At 45.9% G+C, this 27478-nt stretch overlaps 1 protein-coding gene across 1 annotated transcript in view; it reads right to left on the bottom strand.

Moving 5' to 3' along the window:
• Nucleotides 1-9229, bottom strand: part of POP4 (POP4 homolog, ribonuclease P/MRP subunit) — a 298865-nt gene extending 289636 nt beyond the window's left edge. The window contains exon 1 of the mRNA XM_069607073.1: nt 8983-9229. Coding sequence (XP_069463174.1) covers nt 8983-8989 — 7 coding nt within the window. The 5' untranslated portion in view covers nt 8990-9229. The remainder of the gene's footprint in view (nt 1-8982) is intronic.
• Nucleotides 9230-27478: the final 18249 nt, after the last annotated feature.

Here is a 27478-nt window from a genome sequence, read left to right as displayed (position 1 = left end):
CCCAGCACTCAGTGTATAACGATTTTTTTTTTTTTTATACACAAGTACCATTTGAGCAACAATGGTTGTGTTCACACCTGACAAATTATTTCTAACAACAAAAACCTATCACATTTCAAAAGGCATCATCCTTGTGATAAATCCGATTCATGTGCAGGATAGTCAAACAGGCAGAGAAGAGAGCATGGCTTGAGCCAGTCACATTACGCAAATCTTAAATTAGACTGCCAGTGCCCCATCCCCATCGTACTTTCAAATGTATTAACACGTCAGGATATTTAGCTCAATTGGTTGAGAGTCCTGCTGCATAAAACAGTGTTTACCTGCTCGGTCTAATCTTGTTCATATCTCAGTGAGTTAATGCCCCTGCAGTGGAGGCCTTCATTTACAATGCAGAGCAGACATGTTTGAATTAGCGCAGAGATGACTTAGCTTTCGACTTATCAACAGGACTGCTAAATGTTCAATGGTTCAGAACAAAAGTCTCATCAATGCCGATAGACTTGCAATGGCATGCATCGCAGGTAAAGCATCTGCATGGGAGCAAATGCAGATTACGCTGCAGCAAACCTCCAATTTTCTAGCCAAAGCCCCAAAAACAGGTTGCATAAATGTAAAAGGAACCCATGATTTTCTAGATGACCTAGATTTGTAACTGGAAATTCATTTTCAGGTTTTTTACTGTGTATTATTGCGTTGGCAATAACCAAATAAGAACAAGAGAGGAGAAAGAACTTTGAACCCAAGATAAACAGGGCAAAAAAAAGAAAAAAAAAAAAGTTGTTGGCGTACTCAGAACGTAATAGATGTGCCAAAGCAGACGTTAGAGTAACAACAGGAAGACCAGTGAACTATAGAAGGCAGAAGAAAGTAAGTGTAGGGAAACAGAGATAAATAACAAGAGAAGGAAACGATCAGCAAATAGGAGTGAGGCATAGAAGCAGATGAAGAGACATTGGGAGGCAGGACCTTAAGGAACCCAATCAACAGCAGCTGGGAGAGATGGAAATGGCAAAAGTGAGGCAAAATAAAGGAAGGCAAATAACAGAAAGGAACAGATAGTGCAATAAAGATCAACAAAGAGCGCAACAGTGAAAATGGGAGAGGAGAGATACCTATAAGGACATGCGAGAAACAGAGGCAATGGGGTGAACAGGAGAGAGATACAGCAATAATAGGATGCACAGGCAGACCGACACAGGATAAAAGACCACAACAATTGTCACAGCAACACTGAACACAAGAATGCAGAGCACCAGAAAGTGAGACACAATGGAAACTAGGGTAGAAACGGAAAGGAGAGAAGAGTAAAAGCGTGATTAGAGGCCACAAAAACATAGGTAATGCCAAGCAGCAAGAGTAGGCGCAAGAGGTAGAAAAGTAATTCAGGTAGAGGTAGAGACTTGATTCATAAATATCAGATGAAACTTCCTGGTTTCTAATTCAGTATCTGCAGTAGTTCTGAACAGAATGCCTGTTTCCACATATCTTAAAGAAGAAGCTGGGTACCAGGCACCTACAAGTTATTCTGTTAGAGATACTATTCTCAAGTGTAATAATTTGGAGCCAGAGAACTTTGATATACAACTGTTTTGTTTCGGTTAAAAACGGTTTTAACTTGCATTGGATGGATGGCAGATACTTTTTACTGTCTTCCGAAGTAGAAATCGCAGTTTTACGCTCTTGAATTTGGATTTATTCTCCAATTTAAAATAAAATCGCGAGTACAATACTCACTCCTGAAAATCCTATATGGGACACAATCTGGATGTTAGTAGGGAGGGCATGGTCTTGTTCAGAACTTCTGGTATTGAGATGTGGATATCTGGTTTACGTCTTTTGGGTTTCAGGGGCGAGCGGAACAGCGTAATCTGCTGATACAGATGGATCACATCTTCCATCAGCATGACGCATCCCTCAGTGGAGGGATATCAGGGACCAAAATTGAGATTGGATAGACAAGCAGGAGCTAAAACCAGCTCCTGGGTTTCCAGCATAAACCGGCAACCGGGAGAAACCACTGGAGATCCAGGAGCTAGTGAAGATTGTTGTGCAAATCTAACTTCCAACATAAAAACACATCATTTTGTCCCTCATTTATGATCCATCATGCTTTAAATGTCATAGAAAAGTGTGTTCTAAAGTTTATTTATAGTTTGTTCCAAATAAACAGAGTTACATTTATATTATGTATAGGTGTGTTTGTTCTGCATCAGTTGGTCTGAGGAGCCAAAAGTCACTCTGTTAGCTGTTGGTGTCAAGCTAACTAGGCTTTTCTAAGCAACAAGCAGGAGCTAAATAGCCCCCACCTCCCCTCAATGTCTAACCCTGTATATGGAAGTAAATACTTCATAAGAACAGCAGCTTTATGGGCAGGTACACAGGAACACCCAGTCAGGATACTTAAAGTGCATTCACCTGGGAGGCCCCAAAACCACTTGGTCACTACTGCATGAATATTGATGGCCAGAGAGATGGTTACTTCGGTAAAGTATTGTCAGTACAGGTATTAACTAAAAAGGGGGAAATTGCCTGTTGTGGGGAAAAGATACAGTGCTGGGGTGTGCGGACAGTATGCTTTTTGGTCTGTGCGGTACTTAGGTATGTTTGCAGAAATATTATAACAAGAAACCCCCTGATGAAGAGAGAACTTCTCGAAATGCATTGGGACCTATCCTCCCCTATTTGATGATTGATCAGGTCATCTACTTTATTAAAAATCACTTTTGTATTGACCAGTTTGGTGAAATGTATGAAATGTTTTCTTCACTATTAAGTGTTAATCTGTGATTATTATTGAAGACAGACACAATTTATTGGAATAAAAAGATATTATTTTCGGGACTAGCCCAGTATAGTGTGCAGGGGGCGGGAGCTCCCCCGTCTAGGGAACTCAGCCAAAGCATCTTACTGTACAGAATTTGTCCAATTTCATATATATAGGTCTTGCAATTTACGACATGTTTTTGTTAGGCGGAGTAATGTGACCAATCAAAAGACCAATGTCCAAATCCATTTCTCGCTTAAAAGAGGGTGTTGCCGAATCACCATCATACACATGTTTAAAATAAAAAAAATTGGGGGCATGCTTATGTTCCCAAATGGCTGGTAGCTTTTATGCAAATCACCAAGGCTTGGATGTTACAAAGAGATACCGTGATGCACGACATGGCCAAGATTGCTGCAGGAAGCTCCCTGCACACCCTTCCATCCACTTCAAAATGGTGGTGCTGGAAACTGGAAGACTTCCGCTTTCTACACTTTTATCAGTAGTTCAGAATAGGCACGAAGAGTAATACAGATTTTCAACACTTTTGTTACAGAAAGTCATGATTCTATTAAAGACTTGGAGGTGAAAGATTTTGCTCAATTCTTTTCTTTACTTCTCGAGCAGCAATAACCAAATAAACATTCTCTGTCCTCGTCAAAAAATATAAAACTCAATGAAACAACTCTTCCTGAACAGGTGGACAATCGCATAATATTAACAATACATAACATTTCCAAAATGACAACCATCTTTTGATATACGTCTCGTTATCATTCATACATTACAGCGATTGAATGGGTGGAAGAATCATGACTTTCTGTAACGAATGTGTTGAAAATCTGTATTCTATGTGAAGACTCAGAGGCTCTGATTATGCTAGTTTAAAGCTTACTTACCACCAACGACTATCTGGTCTAAAATAGAAATTCTTAAACGTCGTTTCGTTTGACCAGTCTGCAGCCTTCAAGATATCTTCGAGGCGAGCCCCTAGCATAAAAACTGAAGACGCCATAGCACCTCTAGTTGAATGTGCTCAAAACTGACCTACGTCAATGCCTGCTTCTGCCGTGCACCATCTCACCATTTTAGCTAATGTGGCTGTCGCTACTGCTTTAAAGGGCTTTCTCACCGCAATGGACAGCTGAGATTCACCTGCGGGTCTCACCCGATCTGCCATGGCCTCATAAGCTTTCAGACACCTAACTGGGCATAACCTGGGCCTTTCAGGTAAAGCCATGTACTCTACAGTCTTAATCTCCATCTTTGTCCTTTTTTTCAATGTAAAATATAACACCTGTAGGAGAAAAGGATTTTCCGTCTGTCTCTAATGCCTTGACCTCTGACAATCTCTTGAGATGCAGTTAGTTTCGCCCAAAGAGCTTTCCTAGATAGGTGTCCGGCCAGGACTCAAAAATCCTCAAGACCACACTCGCGTCCCAGAGGTGTGAATATCTTGGTGTCGGTGGTCTCATGCACCCGACTCCCTTCAGTAATCTACAGATCAATGGGTGTTCGCCCACTCGTTTTCCTTCTATGTACTCATGCCCTGCAGATATCGCTGACCTGTATGTGTTATTTGTTCTATATGCCTTAGCCTGTGCTGCCTACCCTGCTAGAAAATTCACCACGCAAATCACATCTGTTCGTATGGGATTAACCTCCCTCTCCATGCACCAATTACTCCATTTTCACCATGCCACTCTGTAAGCCTTCCCGGTGGCCGGTCCCCATGATTCTTTGATAAACTCTTGAGCTGTTTCCGAAAGACCTGGCTTGGCCCAGGATCTCCTGAAATCACCCATGCTATCAGGTTCAGGTTCCCTGTTTGAACCAGCGGGAGAAGTTCTCCAGCTAGGCCCAGGACTATGTCCTGTCTATGTGGCAATAGAATTGGACAGTGGTAAGTCACCTCCAGTAGGTCTGGGAACCATGCTTGACCCTCCAATCGGCTGTCATTAAATTCACTGTTGCTTCCTGTCTCCTGATCTGTGCCACAGTTTGTGCTAATAGGGCGATTGGCGGGAATGCGTATTCCTTCGCTGGTCCCCAAACCCGGAACGAACAGATCCGTCTGACACAGACCTCTCTGATGCCCGATCTCCTGGAATACCGATTCCTCCAGCTGCCAATCGCTGGAGTCCCTCAGGTGTCTCGAATTCCAGTGTGCAACCTGGTTCTGTTCCCCTGGCAGGTGCTCCGCCGTCACGCTGACTCCTCTCTGAAGACATAGGTGCCAAAATTCCTTGGCTATCTCCGTTAGCATCTTGGATCTCGTCTCTCCTAGTCGGTTTATGTACCCGACTGCTGAGACATTGTCCATCTTGAGCAGGAGGGCACATCTCGCTCCTTCCTGAGTCCAGCAAAGGATACCGCTAACAGTTCAAGACAGTTGATATGGAGGCCTAATTCCTCGCTCGACCATCTCCCCCCGGTCAGCTGTTCGCCGCACTTGGCCCCCCAGCCCCAGTGGCGGGCTTCCGATTCTATTACCAGGTCCGGGGAGGATCCATATATCGCCCTGCCATTCCATGCCTCCATGTGGTAACAACACCATTTTAGTTCCGTTCTCGCTTCCTGAGAAATGGGCACTTTCTGTTCGTAAGAAACTTCCTAATATGTTCTAGTTTCAACCTCTGCAACGCTCTGTAATACAGTAGTCCTGGAAAAATTGGCTGTATCGAAGATGACAGTCGGCCAACCAGCCTGGCTATCTCCCTCAGAGAAATCATCTGCCTTGTCATCAAGTTCTTTATTTCTTTCTTGATGGAGTTCACCTTCCCCAAAGGTAATCGGAGGGTGCCCTGTACTGTCTCTAGGATGAACACCAAAAATTCTATCGACTGGGCTGGAACTAGTTCCGACTTCTCCCAGTTTATTGGGAAGCCTAACTGCTGCAATAAATTGGTTGTTCTCTGGATCTGTTTTACCAGAGTCTCCCTGTCCTGGCACATCCCTGTTCTCGGAGGCGTCCTACCACTGGTTTCAACAGCTTGGTAAGCACCAGGGCGCTGACGTCAGTCCAAACGGCAAGCTCACAAATTCCCATTTCTCTCCTTTCCAGAGGAACTGTAGTAGTCTCCTCTGATGGATCGGTATTGTCAGGTAGGAGTCCCTGAGGTCTATCCTCGCTAACCAATCCCCTCTCTGTAGGATGTCCCTCAGTAGGTGAATTTCTTCCATTTTGAAGTGTCTGTATTTGAGAAATGAATTCTCTGAGGTTTATCAGGGTCTGACTTTGTGCTTGCCTTTCACTAAAAACAGGTTGCTTAAAAAAACGTTTCTGTCCCTCTCTAGCTGCGCTGATTGCCTTTTTATTTTCAGCAGCTCTACTTCTCGGTCTAGCAGTGCTTCGTCTTCCCTGCTGAACCTCATCTGTTTGGGTATAACTTCCTGCATTGGTTCTTGCCAGAATTCTAACTGAAAACCCTGAACTGTCTGAAGTACCCAAGCATATTTCTACCCAACTTGCACGTACAGCCTCACTCTCCCTGCTACTGGAGGTATGCCCGCTTCCAACTCTTTCGCTAGCGCGCTTTGTCCTCTCACCTGTGGCATTTTGATACTGCTGTCTTCCGCTGCCTCTCCAGCCTCCAACTCTGCAAGGGACGAAAGGGTTTGCCCTTCGGTCCTCTTGTTCCCTCCAATGATATCGGTCACGGTAGGACCTATGGTACTGGTAGCGGATGGCCGAGCTGCCCTTTCCTCTTCCAGCCTTGTCAAAAAACTTCACTCAAAAAGATTTTTGGAAGGAAGCTTGCGCCTTCTCCATGGATGCATATGTATTGGTGAACTTAGCCATGTCTTTTATAAAAGACTCTCCAAATAATTTTCCTTTGGCCGCCGCAGCTTGTTCCGATGTGGCCATTTCTCCTAATTTCGAGTCCATCATTATCAAGATGGATCTCCCTTCTGTTGCTTTTGCAGTATTTATACTACCCAGCAGGCATATTGTCCTCTGGGCCCAGTCTGCAGTTATCTCTGGGTCAATGGTTTCTTTCTTCTGCTTGGCCTCCTCCGCAAGTTGCCATATCCAATAATTTATCTTGGTAGGATCTCCAAGACCGGTCTATGCCCTTTTTCACATCTCTGCCATACCTTCCCAGGAATGTTAGCATCCTTTCATCAATCTCTGGTGTTTCCGCCACCCCATCTGGTACCCTGGGTCTGGGGCATTCAGACCTCAATTTATTTCTGGCTTGTTTGCTTAGTGGCGCTCTAAGCCTTTTTCTTAGGTATTCTGCTATATTCTCTGGGGAGTCCCATTCAGTTGACCTTGGGTGCAGTAGCTCATCCAGGTCAAATTCATCTCCTCGTGGTCCCTCATCTTCCTTTCTGCCCTTCTTGTTTCTGGGCTCTCGCCCTTGACTTGCTGAGGAGGTCTGAAATTCGGACGAGCTGTGGTCGCCTGATTTTCTACTACTCCTGCAGTCTTCGTCAGATGTGCCATCTGAGCTATAAATCGCATTTGTCTCGCGACCTCGCCTTCCTCTTGCCACTCTTGTACCTCTGTGGCAAACACAGGGGGTCTGGGCACTATGTGCCCTGCAGGTCTTCTTTCTTTCCCCTTTATCCCTGCATGCTTTACTCAGATCTGTCATGCTCTGAGATAAAGCTACCAGGTCCTCCATTATGCCCCTTTTCTCTCTCCTGTGACGCTTGCCGGCAGTCGGCATTCTCTGTTCCGCCAAACTCATTCTTAACCCACTTACGTGGGGTCCCTCCGAGTCCTCCAGAGTATCCACTCATTATTGCTGTTGTGCAGTATGTTTTATCTGTGCAGTTATCTTGGGATGCCCCCATCAAATAGACACTTTTCTACGTAGCTAGGCGGGTCTACTCACACTTTCTCAGTCTTACCATGGCACTGTGCCAGTCTTTATATTTATAACATAAAATGAGCCTCACCTCCTCCTTATGGCAGATAATGGACCCTGAACAGTTTTTCTTGGGACTGTGCCCGTCAATTTTTCTTGAAGCTGCAGGGATTGTAACTGCGGTGCTACTCTTTGACCACCAGGTGCCGTATGTCTAGCTTAGTGTTGCCGTGCTCCCTGGAAGCAGTAGCTTCCTGCAGCCTTGTGTCTGTCAGCATTATCTGATGAACGTGTATCATATCTTTAAAATATGTATATATGTAAATATGTCAGCATGTCTACCGAGCTCCTGATACTCAGCCACAGAAGTTTGCAATGACGCTGCAACCTTTGAGGCCCTGTCGCACCTGGCACGAACTGTGTGGCAGTGCCTCTTATCAAGGCTCACAACACCGGAGCCTTAAGCCCTGTCGCGTTCACCAACACTAATGCAGATACGCCCCCCCCAAATGTCTCCCTTATCGTGCGCTTCGCATTCAGTAACTAATTGCATTCACGCACACCAACTTAATCACATTCACAGCTTAATAAAATAATTATAAAAGACACTTAGCTCAGCTGATCGAGCAGCAAAGAAAGAGGAAGAAGCATGGAAGTTGTCAGTGTTTATGGAGAAAGGTTTAATGTGATTGGACTGGAAAAGACGTGTTAAAACAGACCTATGAAAAACAAATAACAAGTTCACTTTGGTTATTGGGAATGATAGTTCATTGTTAGTTTGTTGTTTTCATAATGTTTATTTGGTGATTGCTGCTCGAGAAGTAAAGAGAAGAATTGAGCATAATCAGAGCTTCTGAGTCTTGACATAGAATCAGGGCATTCATGTAAGCAGAGGAAAATAAGAGATCCAAGATGCCACACATATAGCTCCCTTCTCAGATACACAGACACACTGCCACCAGTAAGAACAGGATACTTTGTTTCCATTAAGTTAACTAGCAAAATATCGCTTTTCACTTTTACTTTCAAGATTCACAACAATAAAGCTACGAAAAAGCAGCAAGCCAAAAGCCAATCTGGGCCAAAAGGAAGACACCAAAAGTCCACGTGCAATTTCACCCGGGGGAAAACGCCGGTGAAATATGCTGCTACTGTATATTCTTTTTTCCCAAAGACACGTAAACTGAATTAAATCCTGAAAAAAATACCTCCACTTGAACAACGCATTTTATTTTGCAAGTTTTTAGAAACACACCATCAAACAACTGCAATAAATGACCCACGTCTTCCTGAAAGTTCATAAAAGAATATATGCGATAGTATTCTAAGAATACCAAGAACTATCGTAAATAACAAGTATCTCTGAAGTACACCACGTACATCCTCTCAAAAACTCACCCTCCATGCTTCTATTCGGCAGCTCAGCTTTAACCTGAGGAATACTAAAAGCATCGATAACCTTTCGAATACGAAGGCATGTCGTGGGCAGACTTGTAGTCTAGATCCCAGCCGATAAACTGACTATGGCAACACCCCGCCTACTCTTCATCACGTGGGGTGCACGTTCAGACGTGTCTGGTAAGTCACGAGCCTCACTTTGCGCACTTCATCACGTGCCATCTTTGCACGAGCGGGAAGGCAAGGAGTAGCACGAGCTGGAAGGCCGGCGTTTTAGACAGTTTCGTGCCGAGAGATCATGAGCATGGGCATTCCTCCGTTACAAAGCGAATTTGGTTTACAGTAGGTCTTAAAGCTATCGCGTAGTTGATTGTTATTTTAGTGGAGAGGGGCGATTTGACCTGCCCAGGGAGGGAGTATTTTGGTGTATTTTCGGGATTTGTTATGCAGAGTTGAGAGATTTAGCTGTTTTTGTGGGTTTTCTCGGGCAGAAGGGCGATTTGCGCTGCCACGGGGAGGGGGTTATTTTGTGGATGTGCAGCAATGGGGGGTTGTGTTTTGTGCAGAGGGGCATACTAGAGCATTGCAGCACTCTCCAGTTTAGCACCTTGTCATAATTGCACTTGCGGGAAGCTAGGTTCTTGAGACTGCATCATGGCCGGGAGATGATGAACACAGGCATACTTGAGCATTTATCCTGTGCAGATGTTCACATTTGGGTAGTGAAGCATCGTGGACTACTTGTGCTCCAGTCAATGGTGGAAATGGAACAAATTTAAAGGGGATCCCAGAAGGGCTGCCGTGGGGGCGGAGTTTGGAAGAAGGAGCCGAGTTCTGAGGGGGCAGAGTTCTAAGGAGGCAGAGCTGGACTCCGCTGAACTCCGCTCAAAGAAAATGTTCAAAATAATAGTTTTAAAACGGTGCAATTTCTTTCATGCTGCTTCTGTCCAATAACTGCGCAGCCACGGTATAAATGGTGCTCTCCTTTTAAACCCAGCATTCTATAGTGCAATATTAGCAGGAACGCCCAGTTGTGGAGCAGTGGTGTGCAGTGATTTCCTTTCTTCAGACGAAGCTGCTGCAGTATTTTTCCCATCCCCATCCAAGAGGAGGGTCTCTTCTTCAAAATCCCCTTTTACACCCCTTTTTAACAAAGGGGATTTCACCCCCGGGATGGAAAAGGGGGCCTTTACACAATGGCAGATTGGGGGATGCAGGAAGTTGGGAGACATGTTTAGAGGGGGGGAAATATTAGCATTTGTGGATTGCAAAAAGGAATTCGGGGTAAAGGAGGGAGAAAGGCTCTATTACGCCCAACTAAAACACTGGGTCTTGAACCCTGGCATTAAGGGAGCCGCAAATAGGGAAGTAACGCCGTTTGAAAAATTCCTGCTGACCAATGATGGGTCCAAGGGGCTAATTTCGAATCTCTACAAGATATTGGATAATGCAACTGCTAGGCATCATTGGCCCTACATGAGGAGATGGGAGGTGGTGTTGGGGAGAGAGATGGGCAGGGAGGAGTGGGAAAGGTTGTGGAGAAAGATTCCTACGTTGGCTAGAGCCTCCCAGCTCCAAGAAGCTTGGTACAAGATCCTATTGGTTTGGCATTATACACCAGCTCGACTGCACAGGTTATACCCGGGTGTTCCTGGGACTGCTGGAGGGGATGTGGGATGATCGGCACGGCAGATCACATTTGGTGGGGATGCCCGAAAATCGGGCCATTCTGCAAGAAATTCATAGGGCGCAAGAGCAGGCCTTTGGTCCTGGGGGGGCCCGAACGCTGGAGCAGACTCTGTTGGGGTTGAGGGAAGGCTTCGCGGGAGGTGATCCTAGGACACGTGAGAAAGCAAGAGTTTTCCTGACATTGGCAGCCACAGTGTTGGTGGCACAGAGATGGAAAAGTGCAGAGTTTCCCGGGATGCAGGACTGGCTCTGTAAGATTTGGGAGATTATTGCACTCGAATGGGCGACATATGCCATGAATGACAATGTTCACAACTTTGCAAACGATTGGGGAGAAATCCTGGCATTTCTCAAGGGTGATTTTCGGGTGGGTTGGTGTCCGCAACGCTTAAGACTGTTGGATCTGCAATTAACTTTGTTGACTGGCCCTTGGTAGTGTGGGGCTGGAGGCTGAGCAGATGTGCCTCAGTGGGGTTTATGGGGGGGTGGGTTGGGGGTTTGGGGTTGGTTGTCTTGGTTGTTTTGTTGTAAATTCAATAAAAAGAGTTTTCAACAAAAAAGAACCTTTGCTAGCAAGTGCTAGCGTAGCGCTGGAAAGTGCAGTTGTGGAGCAGTGGTGTACAGCGATTTCCTATCTTGCAGACAGAGCTGCTGCTTTATATTTTCCATCTCCATCCAAAAGGAGGGGGCTCATCTTCAAAAAACCCTTGCTAGCAAGTGCTGGAAAGTGCAGTTGTGGAGCAGTTGGGAGTTTTCAGGGGATGAGGAGAGGCCCTGAAAGACTTTGCAGGTAATTCATCACCTGTTTAACTGCCTGCCTGCTGCACTGTTATTGGTTTTAAAGCAGCACAGTATCATCCTCTTTTTACTGCTCCACTCTGCAATTCAAGCAAGTGTGCTTTTTAACAATTTATTTAAATCACTGTCTCTGAATAATTCTTTGCAAGCCGAGGGGGCGACTAGCTCCTATGCCTCTCTTCAATAGTGTTTGCAGGGTGTGGGACGGCGTGGGCCAGTTGCTGATGTTGACCGATCCCTCATTAATATTGATCGCTGCCCCAGTTTGTGTTATACCTTGCCTTTCAGAAATCTTTGGAATTCATCATAGCACATCACATCGTGTTAATCGAAGATGTGTGATGGCTTTGCCTTTGCAAAATACTGACGTTTCAAATTTAATTTGCCTTTCTTAAGCCAGAGGACCGGGGTTGAGCACAAGGATGTACTCCCTTCGAAGCTTGTCTAAACCATCAGAGCTGCATATCCTTGATTAGATTTTGCCCCTCTTTCTTTCGCCTGGGGTAGGAATGAGCGGGGGGGTTCAATTGCACAAGGCTACCCAATTAAAGCATCTGTTTGCATGACACCTATTGCTCCAAATCTAATGAGCTTCTAGATGGTCCAAAACAATTCTGAAAAACAAAAACTAGGTGTGTCCACGCAGTAACACCCAATGCTTTCATATATCTCGTAACAGAGCTGTTTGATTGTAATAAATCTGCTATCTTCTATTTCATGTCTTTTTCTATAACACAATACTTCTATTGTAGTATTCTCTGTACTCTTCACATCATTCACAAAAACGTAAAAATAGTTTAAGTCATATTTTAATCCAACTTGAACCAACTTGAACCAATACTCTAATTGGTTCTCATGCGACAAAACAATTCCTAAGTTATAATGTGGCTCAAAGGCCGATGCATTTTGGAGTCTTGCACCATCCTCAGGGCTATACATATATCAAGACCACATGTAATAGTGAAACACATGATATTACATTCGATGTTATATACATACCCAAGTCAGCCATTATCACCTAGGACAAGGGCCACGTATATCGTAAGGAAAGAGACATGTGTTTTCAGTACTATGTGGCACTGCTTGTAAGACCACAGCGTTACAAAATGCTCCACTTCCTCGTGGCCCGAATTTATTGCCAACTGGGTCATCTTCTTTTGATATTTGGGTCTTTTTAATGTGTTATAAGGGCCCCACATGAGCGGGTTGTCCTAAATAGGGCCTTTATGTTGGCGCGCTTTGGTGAGGTGATCTCTTTCTGTGCCTTATCATCTAAAGACATTGGCAGTGGGAAGTTTATTAATGAGCAAAGTACAGATGTTGTAGTTTTGGGTTTTGAATCCGAAATTGTATACGATCTTGTCTTGAAAGAACATGTATCTTTAAAATATTTGGGTTTTGCCATTTCCCCTTCTAGCTCCCTGGACAAGTCAAGCCACTACACCGGTATACATGACCCACATGCCATTATACATAATGACATAAACATTTCCTTGCCTAGCACTACTTGAATGGGGCAAATAAGAGAGGTGCACATTTCCCCCGATGAGAATGAGCCTAATTTATATGAAGCACTATAGTAGGTACGTTCATAATCTAGACCACATTAAGTCGAAAGATTTTTGGTATATGTGTATTAATACCTTGAATGCAAGTTTACATCTGGCACTCTATAGAGTATGGCATATGGTTAAGGAAAAACTCAAAGAATAGTTAACCCCCCCAGCTATAGTAACAAATGAGTTATTAGATGAAATTATTTGGAGGTACAGATGATGTTGACGTCGATGAAATTTGAAATATTGAAATTGAATATGATGATTCTGAAAAATGTTATTTATTTAAATTGTGTTAATGGTTTATTATGTTGAATTATGTGTAAAGTGTTTGTTTATAAAACTATATCACATTAAAATAAATTAATAAATAATATAGCTTTGATATCATTTACATCCAAGAAACAATGCTGCTGGAAAACCCTGTCTTTGACTGCTATAAAACCTGCTGCCAACCGGCTAATTGAGGTCTTTAGGGTAGATCTTATGGGAGCCTATTACCTTGGCTAGATCAAGTGCCAACCCTTGTTTTGTTTAAGTACTTGACTGTCTTCCGGGAATTTCTGCAGTAGTGGTTAACCTGACTAGCTGTAATTCATTGTAGAAAGATACTGCTGGTAAACATCTACTGGCATACAGGAGTCTGCAAGTTCAGTAGTTTTCTTGATTCTGTGACTACCATCATCACTGAATGGCTGAGCAGTGTGGAGCATGGATGTATTTTATTTGCAGGGAATCTGAACTCTGTATGCCTTCTGACCACCGAAAAAGACATTGATCCAGGTTGTCTGCCAAAGAGGTTGCCAAAAAAGTATCCACAGGGTTTAAAGTGGGCACACTCTCTGGTGGCCATTGGGCTGTTCGTGTTAAATTGTCCTTTTAAGGGGGAGGCTTCCTGCTCGACATGGAGAAGTGGTGTTAGATCTTCAATCCTTGATTATATATTTGTCGATTCCATGCTTTTTAACGTGTGTTTTTTTTGGTATCTCTTACACCCATTGGAGTGATCACAAAATGTCAGTTTCCGTGTTTAATTTGGGAAAACAATGGGAAAGAGCGCGAGTGGTGAGAAGTTTGACAGTGAATCCCTCTATTAACAGGATTGTTTAGAGGCTGGATGGGGTGAATAGATTTAATGTTAAGTTGAAGGGGAATTGCACACTTTCAGTATGGACAAATTTGGGTCACTTATCGATCGACTAGTTGAGCCTCTGATGCAGAGGAGAAGCCGTGCTCAGTTGGACTGCGTGAAAAATAGAGCTTAAAACATGTCTTTGACCAGTCTGTACCAGAGGGGAAACGCGTTATGAGATTGAATATTCGATTGGATCAGTAAAACCTGAAAGTCTCAGCCCTGACATCTGCAATCTTAAAGATTAGACAGCAGTTTAAAAACTGGAGTAGGCGTTGTAGGGCTAGATTGGCACAAAGAGATGCAGAATTAATGTTAAACAGTCTGAAGAACATCGAATACGGAAGCTTTTGGCCCTTAAACTCGCTAAATAGTGATAACAGCGAATAACAGATCAACAAAGTTGTAGAACAGGACTGGGTTTGCCAGTTAACAGAACTCTACTCTTCTGCAACAGCTCCCCAGAAGGTGTCTTTCCCTTCCGCTTCTGCCCTGGAAGGTGCCTTTTGAATTAAACCTTAACCAGGATTTCATCAAAGAGTTTATCACTCGCTCAAGTAATTCGCATTCTCCTGGACCTAATAAGTTGAGTAACCAGCTACTGAAGAGGGACCCCGAGACCTGGGCTATTACCCTTTCCTTTTTATTTAAAAATATAAAGACTCCAGGTCGCTATCCTTTGTCCTGGAGGCTGGTTCACGTGATTCCTATTTACATAAGGGGCCCCAAAACTGAACCAACTAATTATCGCCCGATCTCCATTTTGGGTGCAGACAGCAAGATTTTTGCATCTGTCTTGCTGTCCCATCTGGAAGTCTGGGCCTGATAATCAGACAGAGTGTAACAAAAGAAAAACAGGATTTCCAAGGGGACATTCTACCGGCCTGAACAGAATCATTTTGAAGTACCGCCAGGACACTATTTGGAAATGGGGGAATAGTCATATCTTCTTAGCATCATCTGATTTAAAGGCTGCCTTCAACCTAGTTGACAGGGCCTCCTGTGGTTTAAGGTCTCCAAATGGGGGATCCCTGGGGGCCTGTTGCGACTGATAAGTGGCCTGTATGATCCGTCTAGAATAAGGGTAACGCTGGACACTGAGGGCCCGCTCTCAAGGGAAATCCCTACCAAAAAGGGGGTTGAGGCAGGGGTGCATTCTTGCCCCCTGCGTGTTCAATTTATACTAATCAGACATCAGCTAAGGTTTAGAACACTAGGCTTTGCTCCCCCCAAGTTGTCCCATAATAAGGCTTATTTGGTTAGCCTATGCTGATGACCTTCTAGTGTTTGATCAGTCCCTGATAAGTCTTCAGCGTTTAATTCGGGTATTCGAATTGTATGCAGAGGGGAATGTGTTGGTTATTAACCATTCTAAGACCAAAATCCTTCAAATTCTGAACCCTGAACACATTTGGCGGAAGTGTCTGGCTGGTGAAACAACCTCCATGCAAAAAACAAGGGGGGTCCTGGGAGTCTCTCTGCCAGACATTCGTCCTGGTTGCAAGAGCCTTACCCAGATTCTTTAGCTCACTATCGTTCACAGAAGAGAAACATCCCAAACATATCAGTCGTTGTCCTGCCCAGGGGTAGTCGAGCACCGATATGCTAGGCAATTCTCCTCTGAACAAGAGTACCAACAGCAACCCCAAACTCGTGTTTCGGTCTGGCTGGACCTCATCAGTAGGGTGGAGCTGTGCCTCTCTAAGAGTAGTGAGCAAGGGGCCCACATCTGGATTCCCCATGTAACTTAGGGTGAGACCAAAAGTTACTTAAATATGCAAAAAACAAGGGGGGGGGTCATTGGAGTCTCTCTGCCAGACATTAGTCCTTGTTGCAGGAGGCTTATCCAGATTCTTTAGCTCACTATCTTTCATAGAGGAGAAATATGCCAAACATATCAGTCGTTGTCCTGCCCAGGGACAGTTCAGCACCATAATGCTAGGCAATTCTCCTCTGAACAAGAGCACCAGCAGCAACCCCAGATACGTGTTTCAGTCTGGCTGGACCTCATCAGTAGGGTGGAGCTGTGCCTCTCTAAGAGTAGTGAGCAAGGGGTCTACATCTGGATTCCCCATGTAAGTTAGGGTGAGACAGAAAGTTACTTAAATATGCAAAAAACAAGGGGGGGGAGTCGTTGGAGTCTCTCTGCCAGACATTAGTCCTTGTTGCAAGAGCCTTATCCAGATTCTTTAGCTCACTATCTTTCACAGAGGAGAAATATCCCAAACATATCAGTCATTGTCCTGCCCAGGGACAGTCCAGCACTGAAATGCTAGGCAATTCTCCTCTGAACAAGAGTACCAACAGCAACCCCAGACACGTGTTTCGTCTGGTTGGACCTCATCAGTAGGGTGGAGCTGTGCCTCTCTAAGAGTAGTGAGCAAGGGGTCCATGTCTGGATTCCCCTAGTAACTTAGGGTGAGACCCAAAGTTACTTAAATATGCAAAAAACAAGGGTGGTCCTGTGAGTCTCTCGGCCAGACATTAGTCCTGGTTGCAGGAGCCTTACCCAGATTCTTTAGCTCACTATCTTTCACAGAGGAGAAATATCCCAAACATATCAGTCATTGTCCTGCCCAGGGGCAGTCCAGCACCGAAATGCTAGGCAATTCTCCTCTGAACAAGAGTACCAACAGCAACCCCAGACATGTGTTTCATCTGGTTGGACCTTAATAGTATGGTGGAGCTGTGCCTCTCTAAGAGTAGTGAGCAAGGGGTCCAAGTCTGGATTCCCCTAGTAACTTAGGGTGAGACCCAAAGTTACTTAAATGTTCAAAAAACAAGGGGGTCCTGGGAGTCTCTCTGCCAGACATTAGTCCTGGTTGCAAGAACCTTACCCAGATTCTTTAGCTCACTATCTTTCACAGAAGAGAAATATCCCAAACATATCAGTCGTTATCCTGCCCAGGGGAGGTCCAGCACCCAAATACTAGGCTATTCTCCTCTAAACAAGAGTACCAACAGCAACCCCAGACACGTGTTTCGGTCTGTTGGACCTCATCAGTAGGGTCGAGCTGTGCCTCTCTAAGAGTAGTGAGCAAGGGGTCCACATCTGGATTCCCCTAGTAACTTGTATCTAGAAATGCATTAGCCAGTTGAACTGTGCAAGCCTCGTATGCCCATTAACTCTTTTGATCCCATGTGCCGTAAGGAAGTACAAGCAACTGTTTAATGCCATTCTTGTGTTGAACAGGGAGTCTTCTCCTTAGGGTATATCTGCAAATAGAAGACATATTGTTTTAACAACTGTAGACACTATCTAGCCGTATCTGATCCACAGTGATAAACCCTCTGACCGTTGGGCTTTGACACGAGCCCGATTTGATTCTCTGTGGCTTGGGGCTCGAACTAAAAGTTGGTCCAATAATGTACAGCCTATAGCTTATCCATGCTGTCAGTGGCCTGCGGAGGACCTTTTACATTTTGTGTTGTTCTGCCCAACTTATATGGACCTGAGAAGGAAAACACTATTGTCATTACTTAGGCCTACAGGTATAACCCAAGCAATGACTGCCTTATGTTATTTACTCTCAGCTGATATGCTACCTGTGGCATGGGGATCGGTGGAATACTTCAGAAAGGCCTGGTATCAGAGAACTAAAATTATTTCTCAAAACCTGAGCAAACATTGAAATTCTTGTGACCATTTTAGAACCTCACTGGTGGACACTACTTGTACACATGCACTTTTTTTTTAACTTGCCTCAAAAATGAAATGTTTTTATGTCCGAGCCATTGTTATTTTCTAACTATTGAATTGAATTTTGCATTATCTTATGTATTTTATTATGTAATTATTGTTTATGGATAATTTGCTCCCGAATAAACTTGAATTGAGATTCTTTAGCTCATTATCTTTCACAGAGGAGAAAAACCCCAAACATATCAGTCGTTGTCCTGCCCTGGGGCAGTCCTGCACCGAAATGCTAGGCAATTCTCCTCTGAACACGAGTACCAACAGCAACCCCAGACACGTGTTTCGGTCTGGTTGGACCGCATGAGTAGGGTGAAGCTGTGCCTCTCTAAGAGTAGAGAGAAAGGGTCCATGGTCATAGTGGTTACTGGTTTTCTCAACAGTTTAAATTTGGGGTAATCTTTTTAGACGCAGTGTTGTTTTTAGGTATTTATTAGGAATTGTAGTTAGTACATGTATTTCAATTTGTATTCCTTTTTTAGCTTTGTTCTTTCGTGATATTTCTGGTGTATTCATGGTTAGTGTGTACCCATGAATAATTCAACAAATATATAAATGTACTTTTAACTGTTGGTTTATGAAATGTACATATTCTGTCTCTGTTTTAGATTGTTAAGGTTGAATATGTTTTAACCAATATACAGAAAATTCCCTGGAAATCAAAATATCCAAATATAAGACAATGTGCATTGATGACAATATGATGTGGTCTTGTGGGTAAGCATCAACACTGGGAACGTGAAAACCTAGGTAAAATCCTGGTAACCAAACCTTAAGCAAGCTTGCCAGCCCAAAAACACCCCAAGGGTATTGCGTCGGTCCTCTGAAAAAGGCAACACTGTCCGCTCACATGTATCCTTTCCTTGTGCCCTGAAAAGCAGCACATGGCCTCAATCGGGGAAAATAAATGCTCCAGTCTCCAGGATTGAGAACTCTCTTGCCACATCCTGGGCAAATATTCATGACTCATCATCTCCCCTCCTCACTGTTAGGAAAGATTTCCCTTAGGTGCAATTTTCCCTCCATTTATGCCCCCCCCTGAACGTTTTGCTTTTGTTTGGCTAACCTAACCTGACTTTTTCCAGTGGAGCACTGCCTTCAGCTGCGCTTCTGCTCATCTGTTATGGGGAAACTGACATGTCCTTCAGACTGTCAGTACTGGGAAACTATTGTTTCCCTTATTCTTTGACTATGTTGCCATTACTTGGTAACTTTTTATCTATGTGCCGAGTACCTTACTGTACCGTGCATAGGGGCCCTTTTTGTTTTATGGCCCTAGACACCGTCTAAGGATTCTTTAGTGATTGTACAAGTGTGCCTAGGATGAACTGGTGGCAGCAGTTTACGTCTTTTTAATTAACCATATCGCGTTTAGCGCGTTTGGCTCAGAACTGTGGCCAGTGCCAAAAATGGCTGTGCCACAAATTCTTTTGTTCTGTCCTTTGGCCATTTTTTCCCTTTGCCTTCCCCCAGATCGAGCAGACCCGGGCTTTCCTCATTTGGGCATGCAGCCTCCCACGCAAACTGTAGCTTTCGCGTGCTTCTGCATGACTTGTGTGTCCGTGCCCAGGAAGAGGGTTGGGACTGTCTGGTCCCAATCCACACTACTGGTGCCAGGATGTCTGGTGTGCCTTAATGGCTGGGACTACCGTGGACCGTGATTGGTCCATGCCTGCAGTGTATGCAAGATAGCAGATCTTTTATTGGTTATACCAGATTTTGGTTTAAAGCTAATCTTGAATAAGAAAAGGGGCTCTGCATCCATTCCAGGTCGAACAACTGAAGTTCTCTCTAAACTACAGAAGGAGCCAAGTATCCTGAAACGCTGAAGCAGACCTGTGGAACCACCAGAGACGTGCTGGAAGTTGTCCCGTCGGACCCCTGCTTTTGCATCGATCACAGAAGGCCTGCAAGGGTGCTTCGACCCTTTGGAGTAGTGGGAAAAACTACTCTCGGCACCTCCAGATTACTCTCCAATAGAGCCTCCTGGGAAGAGTTCCTGAGCCATCCAGCAAACTGACCAGCTCGAAACCGGTGTATCTCATAGGAGCGCCGCTGTCCCAAGTTGACACTCGAGCCTTGGGGAATTGCTAACTTGTGGTCCTAGGCTCTGCCTGCAAGGATAGAGGCTCCTCAAATAGTGGGACACTGTTCTTCATCACCTCAAGCCCCTTGCTGAACGGCTATAGCTCCCTGAGAGGACCCACATTCGCTCTTTACGCACAACAGCAGGTTTTTAATGCACTACTGTACTTTTGAGCACAAGGCTCCCCACTTCGTAGCACTGGACAGCTCAAGTTAGGGATTGATTCTGAAGAACTGCTTAATGCTAAATTTGTTTTAACCCACCCTTCTATTACAGGTTGTGGCTGTGTTTTCCCCTTTAATGGATTAGGCGAAATGTAACTGTATATATGTCACATAGTGAAAGGCATGCGTGGTAACTGTTTTATATTACTGTGGTTTATTTGTGTTTAATTATAAGGCCTATTATAAATGTATATGTATTTTTGATATACACTTGTCTAAGAGCATTCTGTAGAGTTTTACTGTGTGTGTGCTCATTGTGGGCTTCCGATCACTCTCACACCTCCTGAGACTTAGTCTTGACCGCCTGCCAAGCTACCGTGATTGGTCTAGCTTGTCCAGAAGGTTCCCCTGTTCCACAAAGTTTGGATGGCCTTCTAAACCTCTGCCCACCAGGTCAGAGTTTAGAAATCCATATTAACACTTACCCCCCTGTTTGAAAAGGGGTGTGATGGGGCCGGGACTGAGAAAAGGAGTGCAAGAGGCTGGGGGGCCAAGAAGAGGAGTGCAAGGGCCCTGGGGGTCTGAGAAGAGGGATGCGAGGGGCTGGGCTCTAGAAAGATGTGACAGAGGAGCCGGGAAAAGAGTTGCAAGGGGGCTTGGGGCTGGGAAATGTGGTGCAAGGAGGCTGAGAAATGGGGTGCGAGGGAGCTGGGGGTCAAGAAAAGGAATGAGAGGGCTGGGGTCCTAGAAAAGAGTTTCAAGGGGTCTCAGGCCCTAGAAAAGAGGTGCAAGGCGGCTGGGGTTCTTAAAAAGAGATGCAAGGGGGCTGGGGTTGAGAAATGGGGTGCAAGGAGCCTGCGGACCAAGAAAAGGAGTGAGAGGGGGCTGGGGCTGAGAAAAGGAGTGAGGATGGGCTGGGGTCCTAGAAAATAAATAAGTGCAAGATGGCTGAGAAAAGGGATGTGACGAGACTAGGGGCAGAGAAAAGGAAGGAGAAGGTCTGGGGACCAAGAAAAGTGGTATGAGGGAGATTCGGGGGCAAACAATGCACTTACGTTTACATTTGGCACGGCCCCACTGCATAACAGGCGAACACTCGCCTGACTTCATGTCCGTTCTGGCTGCCAGACCACCTGTTGTCCCGTTCCAGCCAATCAATGATTGGCTAGGGCGGGTCAGGAAGTCAGAAGGCCAACACGCTCCTGTTGTGCAGTCGGCACTTAAGGAGTGTGCTTTTTTTAAAACTTGGAGGTTGAGGGTAGCTGGAGGGGCTTGTGACCAGGCACTGTCCCGAGATGAGGGGCCGGCATGAGTCGCTCTGAGCTCGCCCACCTCTAATGCCAGTGCCGAGGCGGGCTCGGTCCAAAATCCGGGGAAACACCTGATGCTGGATCTCAGACCCAGCAAGAGCCGGCCCATTGACCAGTGCAGGCTCCAGTACAAAGAAGCAGTTTGTTATGTGCACAGGGTGTATTCCCCTTTCTAATGTGTAACAGAGAGGGGTATTATTTTTTGCAGTGGCAAATATAGGCATTTGTGCTGTGCAACGAGTTGGGGAAGTGTGGGATTTGTTGTCTTGTACACTGGGGTGTATTTGAGCCGGGGGACAGGCGTACTTTACAAATGTACAGAGTAGGGATTTGCTTGATGCAGATGGTGGGATTAGATTTCCCTGCCCTGAGGAGGGTATTTGGAAATGTGTCCTGTGGAGCGGAAAGTTGAAATGTTATTTGCACTGTGCAGAGGGACATGTTTCTGCATAGATTTGTTGTGGTCCTGTGCAGAGTGGTGGATTTTTCCCTGTACAGACGGGCAGATTTCTTATGGTTTTGTGCAGAGAGGCAAATTGGATTAAACCATGTTACATTTTGGGTTTGGGATCTGTGCAGAACAGTCACAAAGGAACTAGGAACAAGTTGAAATGTCAAAGTGTGGAATCTGTGTGGGTATTTGTAAAGAGGTCAAATGGCTTATAGAGATCGAAATTAAGATTGTACAAGAAGGGGCTAGAAGCAGCTTCTGGGTATGCAGGATCAACAGTGACCAGGAGCCTTTACCACGCCAATCTAACTCCCACCTAAGATGCAAACGTATTATTTTGTCCATTATTTATGACACCCTTATGCTTTAAATGATGTATTCATGTGTCCTAATGTTTATTTATAGATGGTCCCAAACACACAGGAGCTCATGTTCATTGAAAGTGCAATTTACGCGTTGACATTCACGCAGTCCTGCCACCAATCTTTCTTCATTTCCCAGGCAGAATGCAAAGGTGCAGGGCGAAAAACCTTTTACAACATTCTTACGTTACGTGCTCATTGAACATGAGCATCACAGAGTTAAATTCACATAGTTGTGTTTGTTCCGCATCAGTTGGCCTGGGGAGCCAAAAGTAGCTCCTGGTAGCTGTTGTTGTCAAGCAAACCAGGCTCTTCTTGGCTACAAGCAGGAGCAACATAGCTCCCCTCAATTTCGAGCCCTGTTTTATAAAAGAGGGTCAGGATTGTACTTGTAGGGGAGAATTCTGACTACGTCCAACAAAGGGGCATTTGGCTTTGTAGGGGTGGTTTTGGGTGGTGGCAGAGTGTAGGGGTCGGATTTGTGGAAGGGGAGCTGCATAGAGCTTTGTAGTAGAGGGCTCTACATGACAACTTGTTAGGGATGTTATGGAAGGTGCAATGTAAGGGCGGAGAGTATTGGATCTTGTCATTGCTTTTTGCTGTTGCTTCGCAGAGAATACATCAGGATTTGACTTTGTTAGAGGTCATTTGGATGGCGCTTATAGAGAAGGCATCACCTTTGCAGAAATTGTGGTTTTGGATGGGGGTTTGTAGAGTGGGGGCAGGATTGGACATTTGTATAGGTGTTTTGGCTGGGGCTTTGTAGATAACCCCAGGATTGGACCTTTTCAGAGTTTTTTGTGTGGGGCTTTGTAGAGGAGCCTCAGGATTGAACTATGCCGGATAGGTTTTGGTGGGGTTTTATATGTGGGATGGGTTTGCACCTTGACAGTGGGGTTTTGGATGGCGATTTGGATAGTGGTAATGTGATTATCAAAGCAACTGGCTTGGGCATTTTTAGAGTGATGGGTCTGGATGTGCTCTTGTAAAGTTGTGGTCTGTTGGGTGATTTTTACTGTGACTTGTATGTGAAAATAGGAACAGTCCAATGACTGCCATCTCCTCTTGTTAAGCCAGGGTTCACAGGAGATGGCATAGAAGCGTGAAAGTGGAAGTTTCCTTCCTTATCAGAACACAGAGTTTTTAAAAAAAATATATAAAAAAATATATTTTTATTTTATTTTTTAAGGTCAAACAAACACATTACAACTGTTTCAAAACATGGAAAGCATCATATTCTAACACATTTTCAAACTCCCCAACTTCCCCCTCCCCCTTTAAACTAGAGCCGGTTCTCATATGTTGTTTACGGGAACATCATTGGGTGGCACGCTACCTAGACAGCCATCAACCGGGTCCTCCGTTTCGTTATCACCCTGGTGAGGGTTTGTCAATGAGGCCACCAATTGCCGCCAGGCCAGCAAGGGCCCTACTTCTTCTTCGCCCCCCCTGGTGACCGCTTCAAACCAGACTACGGATTCAGCTTCCGCCCACCTCAAGAGGTCTGTCCACCATAGCTCCACCCTAGGTCCGTGGGCCGCCTTCCAGCCCATGGCAATCCTACGTTTGGCCAAGACATAGGCCAGGTGCTTCATCTTGCTTATGTGTTTCAAATGCCGGGGTCTAGGGAACAGTCCAAGCATGCATGACCAGGCCGATTCCACATCCAGCACCACCCCCCGCCAGCCAGTTTCATCTTGACCTCATCCCAAAATCTATGCACCTCCGGGCAAGCCCAAAACATGTGTAGCAGTCCCGCGTTCACCTCCCCATACCTAGGGCATTGCTGCATAGCTGATCCCCCGAACTTTGCAATCTTCCCGGGGGTTAAATAAGCCCTATGGGTAACATACAATTGAAGCTGTTGGAATCTCGCGTTACGGGACACCTTTTTATGGTACCTCTGGGCCCGTTCCCACTGCCCATCCGTCATGGGTCCTCCCACCTCCTCCTCCCAATCTTGTCTCAATTGGAGCAACTCCTTCCCTGCCCTTACTCGCAGGAGTTCATATATCCTCGATATTTCGTGCCCACCCTCCGATACATCATACATGGTTTCCAGGGAGGCATCGGGATCCTCCACGAGCACTGTCTCAGGCCATCTTTCTCTAGTCTTTTTCACCAGCCTAGTGTAGGTTATATATTGGCCACCATGTACTCCCGTCTCTTCCTGCAGCCGCTGAAAGTCCACCGCCTCCCCTTCCTGCCATATGTCCCCGAGGGTTGCCAGACATTTGGTCGAAAAAAATTAGTCGACCAGACAAATGGTCGAACCAATTTGGTCGAAAACCAAATGGTCGAATTTTTTTATTTTAACCCTTTTTTTTTATTTTTTGGGGGGGGTCCCCCCCCAACCCCCTTTTTTTCTCTAAAAACCCCTTTTTTTACTAAACGAAAACCCGAAAAATAAATATATAAATTAAAAAAAAAATTCGACCATTTGGTTTTCGACCAAATTGTGTCGACCAAATTGCAGTCGACCAGTTTTTTTTCGACCAATTGACTGGACACCGTCCCCGAGGGTGGCTAGGCCTACCTGTTCCCAGTATCTGCGGACCGATTCAAGTAGTTGAGAGTCGCTCCCGCACAGCGCCGCCAAAGGGGCCTGCTGGAAGTATGGTTCCGAGTCCCCCCCAATCTTCCATGTCCTGTGCCAGATCTCCCAGCCCAACCTCAGTAGCCGCCCCTTGCCCACCAGTTTATCTCTGCCCAACCACACCACTTCCATCAGAAAGTATGGGGCTGTATCTTCGCGTAGGAGCCTGGCTTCCGCCGAGTCTCCAGTCGAGAGCCACCTGGCCTATCCCCCCCTGTCACACAGGTTCTGGAGCTTCCACAGAGCCACCCTATTCCTAGAGCTGCCCCACACAAAACCCCTACACACGCTGTGAAGTTTCGCGAATAGGCTCCTGGGTATCAGAAACGGGACGTTTATAAAGAAGTGCAAGAGTCTAGGCAGGACCACCATCTTGAGCAAGGCCGCCCTCCCCATCATGGTCAGGGGCAATCTGGACCAAAATACCATACTGTTCTTAATCCCCTCTATCGCCTTTTCCGTGTTGTGCTTGTGTTCTGTCTCGATCTTGTGGTAAATGTTTATTCCTAAATACCTAAATGTTACGGGCTGCCATGGTATTGGCAGAACAGGCAGCCTCTGCACCGGGACATTCCTATATCTACCCAAAGGGAACAGGCTGGACTTTCCAGGGTTCACCGATATCCCCGAGAGAATGGCGTACCGTTCTATCTCCTCTAGGACGTACTGTAGGTTTTCTTCTGGGTAGCGCAAATAAAGGAGCATATCGTCCGCATATAATGATATCAGATGCTCTCCACGGCTGTGTTTATGCCCACCTCCCCATATTGTTGTCGCAGGCATATTGCCAACGGCTCCAATGCCAGTATATATAGCATAGGTGACCAGGGACATCCCTGTCTGGTCCCCCTGCCCAGTTGCCAAGAATCTGAGACCGTGGACCCTGTCCTGACCCTCGCCATCGGGATGCTGTAAAACAGCTGGACCCATCTGAGGTATCCAGGTCCCACTCCGTACCCCTTCAGGACCAGGGCCATCGTACCGAGTCGAAGGCCTTGACCGCGTCTAGCGACACTATAGCCAGCTCGCCCGTGTCTTCCTCAGTTTGGTCTCTGACATGGTGTAGCCTCCTGTGGTTATCGGTGATGTTCCTACCCGGAACATATCCCGTCTGATCTGGATGTATCAATTTCTTAATCACTCTCTTCAGTCTATTAGCCAGCACCGCCGTGAGTATTTTGCTGTCCTGGTTGAGCATGGACAACGGTCTGTAAGACCCGCGCTCCACGGCCGGCTTGCCTGGTTTCAGAAGTGGGATGATTACAGCCTCACGGAGGGACAACGGGAGTTCTCCCTTCTCATAGGCCTCGTTGAAAGTGGCAAGCAGTGGCTGGAGCAACTCTTACTGGTATGTTTTGTAGAACTCGCTGGGCAGCCCATCCAAACCCGGCGCCTTGCAAGTGGGCAAGTTCCGGATCACTACCTCCAGCTCATCCGAGGTGACGGGTGCGTCCAACTCAGAACGTTCTAGATCATCTAAGGTGGGCAGCTCAATGTCCCCCAATGTGTCCAGTATGTCTTGACCCATATCCTCCCCCGTGTCCTCATACAAGTGTCTGTAAAACTTAAGGAATTCCACATTTACCTCTTTCTGGGTGTTGCATATGCTACCTCCTTCGCCCTGAATCTCACTAATCACTGGGCGGGGGATCTCACTCTTGTACAGCCAAGCCAGCAACCTGCCCGGCTTGTCGCCCACTGCATGTATCCTCTCCGTATATTTCCTGTAGCTGAGTCTGCACAGTCTGTCCCAGGGTGCGCTGCAGGACAACTGTAGCTCCTCTACTCTGGTTCTCTTATCATGAGCGGTGCTCACGCAACTCGTGAGCTCCTCTAGCTCCCTTTCCACCTCCCGGAGTTCCCTTTCGACCCCCCCCATAGCCCCTTACCTTGGGAAATAGCTACCCCCGCACCACCACCTTAAACGCTTCCCACAATGTGCCCACAGAGCTTACGCTTCCCGTATTTGTATCAAAATATTCTTCAATGGCATCCCTCAGGCCCTCCCGAAACCCTGCATCCTGCAGAGCCTCGGTCCTAAGTCTCCATGTAGCGATCTGCGGTCGTGGGGGCTGGTGTCTCCAGTCTACCACCAAGGGCGAGTGGTCCGACAACACTCGGGCTTTGTATTCCGCTCCTTCTATTTCTCTCACTATCCCAGCTGTTACAATCATGTAGTCTAACCTTGTGTACAAATCATGTGGCGCTGTGTAGTGTGAGTACTGTCTATCCGTGGGGTGCAGCCTTCTCCACGCATCCTCTAGGCCTAGGTCTTTCAGTAAGTTACTCAGCGCTTTAGCCGCTGGTGCCGTTTTTCCTGCCCTGTCCTTGGACCTATCCATTCTGGGGTCTACGGTACAGTTAAAGTCCCCCCCGCACACTACCGTGCCCCCCGCCAGGCCGCCAAGTTTACCGTAGAGGGTCCTAAAGTAAGCCGCTGTATCGTTATTGGGGGCGTACAAATTTATGATGTGTACTTCTCTATTTTCCAAGAGACCCGTTACCACCACCATTCTACCCTCCGGGTCCACCGTAGAATTAAGCACTCGGACTGGCACATGGGGCGCCACCCAGGTGACAACCCCTCTGGCATACGCCGAGTACGCCGCCCCCAAAACAGTGCCCTTCCATTTCCTCCCGACCACCTCCAGCCTTTCC

The sequence above is a fragment of the Ambystoma mexicanum genome, chromosome 1p (assembly GCF_040938575.1).
Source record: "Ambystoma mexicanum isolate Mex_15411 chromosome 1p, UKY_AmexF1_1, whole genome shotgun sequence".
In the NCBI taxonomy this organism is placed as follows: Eukaryota; Metazoa; Chordata; class Amphibia; order Caudata; family Ambystomatidae; genus Ambystoma; species Ambystoma mexicanum.
This window is presented reverse-complemented; position numbering and strand designations above follow the sequence as displayed.